Source organism: Helobdella robusta (genome assembly GCF_000326865.2).
Source record: "Helobdella robusta unplaced genomic scaffold HELROscaffold_10, whole genome shotgun sequence".
Classification (NCBI taxonomy): Eukaryota; Metazoa; Annelida; class Clitellata; order Rhynchobdellida; family Glossiphoniidae; genus Helobdella; species Helobdella robusta.
The window spans coordinates 3,914,482-3,924,679 of NW_008703571.1; the positions used below are offsets into that span (position 1 = coordinate 3,914,482).

The window sequence follows — 10,198 nt, forward strand, 5'->3', positions numbered from 1 at the left end:
AAAATAATAAACGAACAGTGAAATAATGTACATCCTATCAATAGACGATATGATACAATCAATTACAATCGTTCATCGCAAATAGATAAGTTTTCAAATTCTTTTTGAAATCAACAATGTTCATCTTTGACATTCTCCTCGACATTGGCAGACTATTCCAGACGATTGGTCCCGACACTGCAATGTCTCTTGACGATGTCTGCAGCTGCGTAGTTGGTACAATCAACAAATTGACGTCATCTGATCGCATGCGTCTGCCAGTCGAAGACAGCGGCTTCTTTATGAATCTATCAGCCAGGTATTCTGGGAGTTGTCCGTTTATGGCCTTGTACATAATGACGCATATTTTGTAAAAAATTCGTTTCTTTACTGTTAGCCAATGGAGCCTATTCAGAATTGGCGTCACATGATCTTATTTTCTGCTTCTAACAATCACCTTTGCAGCTCTGTTCTGAATAGACTGGAGGTCAGCGATAGACCTTTCTGGCAACCCGTAAAACAGACTGTTGCAATAATTCAATCTCGAGTGGACAAACGCATGAACCAATGATTGTGTTACAGTTTGATCCAGATATTTTCTTATTCGGTATATTTGTTGAAGTTGTGCTGAACATGATTTAGATTGCGATTTTATGTGGTCACAAAGTATTAATTTAGTGTCAAAAATACATCCCAAATTGGTAGCCTTCTTGCAAAATTTTATCTCATTATCTTCAATCATTATTGAATCAATTTTTACTTTTGATAGCTGCTGCCAGGTGCCCACTGGTAAAAACTGTGATTTATTTTGATTAAGTTTTAGACAATTTTTTGACATCCATGTGTCAACTTTAGCCAAACATTTTATTAGTCTTTCAACTGCACTTTCGAACTAATCTGGTTCACTGCTGACTATTATTTGAATGTCGTCGGCATATGCATGATAAGAAAAACCAAAAGTATCAATTACATTAAATACATCAGCTGTATACAGTATGAACAAAATAGGTCCAAGTATTGAACCTTGTGGCACTCCGGATGACTTTGTTTTTACACTAGACAGATGCCCTTTGAAAAATACCTGTTGAGTCCTTCCAGTCAAATAGGAGTCGAACCACTTGATAACAGTTCCAGCAATGCCTAAGTCGTGAATTAATCTGTTCAATAGAATTTGATGATCAACACAGTCAAACGCTGCACTCATGTCCAAAAATGCGAGTAGAGCAATATTCTGTTTGTCGATGGAGGAAAATAATTCGGACAAGACATATAACAATGCCGTCTCTGTTGAATGGTAACGTTTATATCCAGATTGATGAATCGGGAACAAATTATGTTTATTTAAATGATTTACAAGTTCACCTACTACGACACGTTCTATGATTTTGGAGATGAAACAAATGTTACATATTGGTCTGTAGTTTCCGAGCTCATTAAAATCTGCGTTTGTTTTTTTCAAGATGGGTATCACAACCGCATGCTTGCAAGAAACAGGAAGTGCTCCAGCACACAAACATAAATTAACTAAACTTGTGAGAAACGAGATGAAGAGGTCTATATGTTTTTTCAAAATGTGAGTAGGAAGGACGTCTAACATGCAAGATTTAGATGGCAGATTAAGAACAATTTTTTTTACATCTTCTTCTGAAACCACTGCAAAATTTGAAAACAAAGAGCCACTGTTTAATTTACATCCATCAAAAACTGGTTTGTCAACTACTTTGGTGTCTCGTTTTATTTTGTTGATTTTTTCTTCAAAATGATCAATAAATTGAGAACAAGTGATGTCTACATGTTTCTGAGACGATTCATTATCATAATTTTTGCAAATGATTTTATTAATTACTTTCCACAAATTTTTAGGGTTTCCGTCGTTTTCCTTTACCAGTGTTTTCCAATAACAATTTCTTTTTTTAGAGAAACATTTAGTTTTATTTCGCAAAGCAGCAATCCATTCATTCCGACAGGCAGATGATAAATATTTTCTATATTTCCTTTCTTTCTGTCGACAAAGTTTTTTAACTGCTCTGCATTCATCATCAAACCAAGGAGTTATCAAATCGCACTGTGTTCTATAAAGTGAAGAGGCGCAACTTTATCAACAATTTTCTTCATCTCATCATTAAAAAGTTCAAATTCAAAATTTACGTCGTGACTCTGACATGGCTTTGTTAATGGAGAATTTGCAACATACGAAAAAAACAGATTTTCATCAAGTTTTCTCCACGATCTAGCTAATCTGCGAACTTTTTTAAGACATATTCGTTTAATTGGTATGCTAACATGTATCAAACTGTGGTCGAAGTACACACCACTAGGAAATATATTACTAATTGAAACATGAAAATTTTCAGAACAAACAACCAGGTCGAGTGTTCCACCTCGTTCGTGAGTTTGCTCACTGATCAAGTTGATTAAATTAAACGTTTCAAATAGATCAAGTAGTCTGTTTGCGTGACAATCATTGCATCTTTCAATGTGAACGTTAAAATCACCAACCAACAATATGCTCGAACTTAGGACTGTTATGTTATCTAAAACTTTTGACAATTCTTCGAAAAATAATGCATTCATTTGAACTGAACCAGGTCTGAATAGAGATAACAAAACAAAATCTTTACTGTTTATATTATAACAAATTTGAGAGCGACAACTTCGAACGTGTCAAAAGTAGGCAGATCAATCTTTTTATATTTGAAGTTTGATTTAAAGAATACTATTATTCCCCCATGATGCGGATCATTCAACTTCAAGAAATCAACATATCTAAACCCAGGTGGCATCGATGACTTTACTGATACATTTTCTGTGGAACCATGCCACGTTTCTACCAAAACAAGACAAGAATGTCTAAGCCGTCTTGAATCATTTCGTAAACTTTATCCGAGTTTGAATTAATTGATCTAATGTTTAACATTCCTAGCAATACATTACAATCACTCATCACATCATTTCTAGACATCACCTCTTCCGTGCCTATGCTACTGGTGTGTTTTCTTTTGTTTTCATTGGAAACGACACTATTTTCCATCTTCCAACCGGTCCTCTGACCCGGAATAAAAAACCTCGTTTATCATCAGATTCCAATTTCTTAGCTTTTTCAACCAGCATCTTGTATTCCTGTCTTTGTTCTTTTGTTAAGTCATCGCTTAGTCCAATGCCTGCATATTCTTCAGCCAGTGATTTTATTTTATACACGTTTTTCATTATTAAATTTTTGATCCCAATATTTTCAAGTTTTACCAACAAAGGTCTGATTTTATTTTCATCCTTCTTACCAAGTCGTGTTATCTTAAGAATATTTTTTTCAGTTACATCATCTGTTAAGTGTTTAAATATTGTCTCAACATTAGCACGATCGTTTTCGCTCTCTTTTAAGCGAAATATAATCAAGTTTGTTTCTTTTTCCTTTGTTTCATTCACTTCAGCAAGAGTTTTCTGTACTAACTTGACCTCATTGTTGATGCTGTCTACATTTCTCTTTACAATGCTTGCAAATGTAATTCATTTCTTTCTTCATACTATCGATTTCACTGCGAAGACCGTCGTCAGAGCGGTTAACCTGACTATACTTGTTTTCATTCGAGTTTATTATTGATTTTATGTTTTCAATTTCTGATTTAACCATCATGTTCATTTCGTCCAGTTTATCTATTTTCGACAAGATTTCGTCTTTATTTACATCCAATTTTGCTAACATTTCATATCTACTGATATTAATTGATTTTAACAACGAATTCATATCANATAGCTGATCTAAACAACTTTCACAAAACCATTTCAGGCCACTACAAATCTTTAAAAAATCTTTAATATTTTCAGAAAACTTTGTGCTGTCATTGATGCATTTGACATGTGTGATACATTCACAACGACTGCAATGTATAGCCTCTTTAGCAGGAACAACTTGCGTACATTTAACACATTTACGAAGAGACATAGTTGTAGAAGGCTTTATAACCTGATAGCACAAACACGTGCCTCAAGCGAAATTCAACTTATTACGATTAACTAAATAACGAAAAACCGAACTATGTAAAACTAGATAACTTTGAAATTAATTACTATGATTAATTCAACAGAAACGATTAGCTTTGATTGACAGAAAATCCTTCAAAATCGATTAAAATCAAAATAATAAGCATAAGTGAAGAAACGTGCTATCGATGCCACGTGCTAGACCGGATGTTAAAAATGTGTATATATATATATATATATATATATATATATATATATATATATATATATATATATATATATATATATATATATATGTATGTATGTATGTGTGTGTGTGTGTTTGTATTGGTAATAGACCATAATTTTTACAATATTCTATAAATTCTACCGAATGTTTGGCGTTAATTTGTTTGTAGTTCGTTTTTTAAATTTTTCTCACTAAATTTTTTGGTGAACGTTTAGTTTATTAAAATTCAAAATAAACTTATTTTCCAAATTCATGCTGCCAATTAGGCCATATTTCGATTCCGAATGAATCATCATCAGTGCTTTCTGCTGTTTATATAGGGAAATATTGACTTTGTCAAAATGAACTTAGATGGAAATTAGGTGTTTAAAAATTTAAAATTTAAAAATTATCAGCTTTATCGATGCAATCCGGATCGTTTTTGAACTGCCGGGATTGCCATTCTTTCATTGGCTTATTGTGTTATTAATAAGTAGACCCATCTTTTATATTACTTTATATATATATAGGTTAGCCAATTAAAAAAATTTAAGTTAATTCCGGTTTCAATACATAATTCTGGTCTACATAGATGATTAATTTTTCAGATAATTGTGTAACATCTATAAACGAATTATTACGTTATGCATTTGTATTTTGAATTCATCTTTTAGGCTAGTTTATATTTTACATATTTTGAAATAATTTAATAAATGGTACAATGAATAAGTTCATTGCTTAGAAATATTCGTAATATGCGAATGATTAAAGGGAATGAAAAAACGTTGTTAAGCCATGTTTTTAGCTTTCGTGATATTTGAAATTTTTTTTCGATTAGTGATAATAAACTCTTCAGATTTGTTTATGTTCACATTGACGCATATTTTTGAAAAAAAGCTGAGTTCGGAAAATAATAAAAAAAATTATGAAAATATATGAATTTTTATTTTATTTTTGTTATAACGTCTTTAAATTAAATCCGCAAGAAAAATTTAACCACTTAGTCACAATGTACCAATATGCTTCAACAGCTGTTTTATTGAAAAAACATTTTTGATCTCGATGAAAACGCCAAATTTTGATTTAGTACATTAATGAACCTTCATCATAAGAGTAAATAAACTATTACGTAAATCGTAGGTTGCTTGAACTGAATATACATTAAAATAGATTCACATTCATTATTCGGTGATTCATTTGCACAACAAAAACATGCTTTCTTGCTGCAACTTTAGTCTTTGTTTATATAAAAGTACTGCAAGTTTTTTATTCCTTTCAACGCTCATGGCATTTGTTGTTGGCGTGCTGGATAATTTTTTCAATTGGTGCATCTAAGAACAATTTTATTTCGCAGGTGAATAATATTTTTTTGCTTTAATGAACGTTGTCATAAAATAATTCATTTATATAATTTAGAAATAATTGGTTTAAGTACATATTTATATTTAATTTGTTCCGGAATTAATTTGAAACATGTGCGGAGCAGATTATCATCATAAATAATGATAATTGAGGTGAACGGTGAATACGTCGTTTCGTTATTTCCACTTATATTAGGATTTAAAAACGTAATAATTTTAGGTCAAGATTTTTTCCTGACAGCCAAGCCCTATCATATTGAGGGTTACGGTTTATTCATTTAGATTTACTTGAAACTTTGCTAGCAAAGGCTAAACCTGTGCGACGTGGAAAGCCTATTTTATAGTTACCTGAAGGCAATAAAGTCAATAAGAAAACCAAAATTCAACAACTAGCACGTGCTAAGTCGCAAAACACAAATCGATACATAAAAAATTATTAAGGTTTTACACATTACTTCTATTTATTTTATATTTTCATATATATATATATATATATATATATATAATATACATATATATATATATGTATATATATATATACATGCATTTGTAATTTGGAGATTTTAGATAAACATGTTTGGCTAAAGATAGTACCCCATTTAGCATCTTTGTATATTTTTTCCTGAACAAAATTTCAACAACGCGAGGCTGTTTGGTTTCAACTTTATTTATTTTCATTAATTTGGCCGTTTTACAAATTATCAGCTTTATAATTTTTATCAACAAAATCAAGTCTGTTCAAAATTGAAACTTTATTTCTATTAATAACATTTCATTAAAATTATTGCAGATAGATCTATTTCGACGTAAAACCGTCATCGTCAATGAATTATTTATTGATTAAGAATCATTATAGTTTATACACTATTAAAAATTATTATTTTCGTTATTATTATTGTAATTTTTAATAATATAGTTATTATTATTATTAATGTTATTGTTTTTATTATTAGTAGAATTATTATTGCGTTGGTATTGAAACACGAGAGTCGTTTTTACGTAGCTTACTGTTTTATTGCAATGATTCGATTTTAAAAGTTTTATTATATTTTTATTTTGGTTTGTAATGATGGTGAAAATTACGAGCATAATGGCGCCTCCTCAACGCCGACTGCCAGGGCGGTCTTTTCTAAAAGGTGTGTAGCCATCTATTGCGATCAAACCATCAGGGTGATCTGGCCTAAGCCATGACTCGGTGATGATGATGATGATGTCAGGGTGGAGATGCTCAATAGCATGTGGCTTGACAATGCAAGTGACATTCAAAATGTAGATAGTAGGTGGATGATGACATGGGGTGATTTTGGCTGGGTTGTAAGTCGGGGTGAGTTTGATGTTGATGAGATTGGGATGATTAGACGATGAGCGTCGACTGGGGTGGTTGCTTCTTTTACGGGTTGATAAAACTACTACTGGTATTGCTGAAGATGAATTAGTTCCAGGTAGATGGGCCGAGAGTGTTGATGTTTAAGTTGTAGAGTTTTGAAGCGATTGAAAAGAGGAGAGGTGTTGATGTTGGTGATGATCTTGGTTCCAAACTTTGTTGAGGAAAAGACTTTTTCTTAGCCGTCTTTTGATGGCGAATTTGTCGGGTAGAAAATCAAGCAGCTGTTGGCGTGTGTATTGGATCATTCGATTGAGTATGTGAGCAATAATTAGTAATGAGTGGATAAAAGTAAAAACGGATGAAAAAAAATTAATAAAGCAAAAATCTAGAAACTTAGTTGAAAAAAATGAAATTAGCTAAAAAAATTGTTAAATAATAAATAATTTTTATTTGAATTAAGTTAAATTAGAATAAATTAGAATATAAATTAAATTAGAATAAAAAACCGTTGAAATTTGAAATTAAAATCGGTAACTATGACGACGATGATGAACATTTATTGAATTCATAAAAAATTGTAGAACGAACTGTAATAGAGCAACGAAATCTTTCGCAAATTTTAAAAACGTTGTCAGAAGAAGTTAATTATTGTTTTATTGAAGGAAAATGAGTAAAAACATTAGTTTATAACGGAAAATTTAGTGATTGAAAATCCACATAACGATGTCGAGTAAACCAAAACCCCATATACCAATTATACTTACGTCATACAGCGTATATTTTGACAGAAACACTCCTAAACGATTTTAAATATATTTTTATTCTAAGCACTTGTTGATCAAAGAGCATGAAGGATCGTACATTCACATCTTATTTATTTACACTCTTATATATAGTTAATAATTTTTTATTGATTTCATTTGGATTTTATCTTTTGGTCAATAAAAGAATGTTCCCATTATTATTATTGCTGTTATTGTTGTTGTTGTTATTATCATTATCATCGTCATTGATAGATTGCTAAAAACACGTTAGTGTTTTTAATTCTTCGGGTTGGAAGTATTGTTGTGATTTGTTGTTGGATGTTGATGGAAAGTTTTTCCGATTTGATGGAAATGGCTTCTGCGATTCTTAGGTTGTAGCATTGTTAATTGTTGTATAAAATGTTCGCTTTGTTATCTAGAATCTTCCTAATTAATGAGGAGTTTCTATGTGCTTTTTAATTGAACCATCTCTTTGTGCAATATTATTATTTAATAATTTTAATCTCTATTTTTCTAATAATAAATTGTATTTTATTATTTAGTCTATTAATTAAATTAACAAAATGTTTTATAAAAATCATTTTATTGCTATTAATTTAAAATTAACATATTTAAATAAAAATTAAATTATTGAAACAAATTAAATATAAACTAATAAAATTCACATAGTTTAATCAATCTTCGTTCAGCGTCCAGAGACCCAGTTTCCCGAGGTAGGACGTTGTTTTCTTTGCCATCAACTTTTTGCGCCAAATTAGACGATCAGTTGTATCCATTTCATTTAAATTTAGAGCTTTCATGTCTTGCTCGATTGTTTGCGACCAGGACTTCTTTGGACGGCTTTTGGGACGTGTGCCAGGTACTTCAACATCTGCAAGAAAAGTTATGGCACTGTTTTCACTTCGTTTGACATGACCAAACCAACGCAGACGGTGTTGCCGGCATTCGTCCTTTATTTCATCTAAACCAGCACGACGCAGGATTTTGGTAGATTTGATGTGGTCCTTCAGACTAATTTGTTGCATCCATCGGAGCATTTTCATGTCGGTTCGTTGAAGTTGTTGTTCCAGTTTGGTTGTCATTGGCCATGTTTCTGCACCATAAAACAAAACCGGACGTATCACAGATTTATAAAGTCTTGATCGTAGTGGTAGTGGGATGTCACACCTCATCAATGTGTGATAGTTGTTGATGCTTTGCGAGGTACTTCTCTTACAGTTGCCGAAGGATGTGAATTGCATCAATTGTTGATGTCCCCGCTAGGAAACCAAATTGATAATTTCCAATTGTGATGCAGGACGTTAATCTTCTCTCAATGATTTTCTCGACAATTTTCAGGAAGTGTTCTAACAGACTTATACCCCGATATGATGAACAGTTCAATGGATCACTTTTGCCTTTGTATAGCGGAACTGTCATGCCATGGATCCATTCAGTCGGCATTGAGCAATTTCTCCTCACTTCACGGCAAAGTTGTAGTAACGTTTGGATACCTGCAGTACCAGATGCTTTGTTAATGTCATTTATGAGTTCAGAGGGCCCTGTTGCCTTGCCATCCTTCTTAGCTTTCAGAGCTTCTGTAAGCTCTTCTACATTGATGTCTGGAATCGGACCTTCGATGGGTGAAACGTCTAAGTTGACATTGATGGGATTTGTTTCACATAAAAGACGGTTGAAGTATTTTCCCCAGTGCGAATTGACGTCTTGCATAGTTGTTCTTCTCACGGAAAGTTTTATGATCATCAACAAACTTTGATTTTTGTCATTGCTTGTATGCAACTTCCACCACCAAGTGTCCCGTTCATGCTGACATTTTGTACCAGTTTTCCCCACAAATTGTAGTGCAGCGTTTATCAAAACGGTTTTGTATGTACTCCAATCTGTACTGGATTGCGATTGGTGGTCTAACTGTGTAGCGACAATCTGTTGAAATTTTTCTCGATGAATATTGCTTTTCAGCTTCCACGTTTTGATTTTCCGAGGCATTTGCTTAGACTTATGTTTTGAAAGTTCGACAACCAGGTCTGCCACAAGGAGTCTATGTTGGGCGACACATGTATAACTTTGACATTTTTGAATTGTCTTCGGTGTTGTTGCTTGAAGAGAAGAAATCAATTTGCGTGGCTGATGGTTCACTTTAGTGTGTTATGAGATGTTCCAGCCTCTTTCTAAAATATGTGTTCAGTAAACAAAACCCTTGACTTTCAGCAAACTCAAGGATGCGGTTGCCATCTTCATACCGTTCTCCATAACCAAAACCGCTATGTATGTACGTTGTCGAAGCCATCTGTTTTCTCTCCAACGTGGCCATTATGATCGCCTCCAATCAGGATTGTTTCAGATTTTGGTATTGTTGGGATGGTGTCAGAGAACGCAGCCCATAAGTCATTTTCTTCTCTTCTGATTCGCCTGTCTGTGTGTAAGTTATTGTTTGTAACTGAATCAAGATATATGTGGAAACAAAAGATAAAACGTGAAATAAAAAATAATTATAAGGCAAAGCGTTAAATATAGCTCTGCTATAAATATACATATATATATATATATATATATATGTATATATATATATATATACATATAT

The 10,198-nt window shown here is 32.4% G+C and overlaps 2 protein-coding genes across 2 annotated transcripts; both read right to left on the reverse strand.

Moving 5' to 3' along the window:
* Positions 1-2,603: 2,603 nt before the first annotated feature.
* On the reverse strand, positions 2,604-3,919 carry HELRODRAFT_166882 (hypothetical protein; the record flags this gene model as incomplete). Its single annotated transcript, XM_009012068.1, has 3 exons — positions 2,604-2,663; positions 3,031-3,299; positions 3,502-3,919. 3 exons carry the CDS (start codon positions 3,917-3,919, stop codon positions 2,604-2,606), a joined length of 747 nt encoding a protein of 248 aa, XP_009010316.1.
* Positions 3,920-6,627: 2,708 nt separating this feature from the next.
* HELRODRAFT_166883 (hypothetical protein) lies at positions 6,628-9,928 on the reverse strand (the record flags this gene model as incomplete). The annotated part of the gene is made up of 2 exons (XM_009012069.1): positions 6,628-6,833; positions 9,820-9,928. The coding sequence occupies 2 exons, from the start codon at positions 9,926-9,928 to the stop codon at positions 6,628-6,630; spliced, it is 315 nt and encodes a 104-aa protein (XP_009010317.1).
* Between the last annotated feature and the right edge of the window lie 270 nt (positions 9,929-10,198).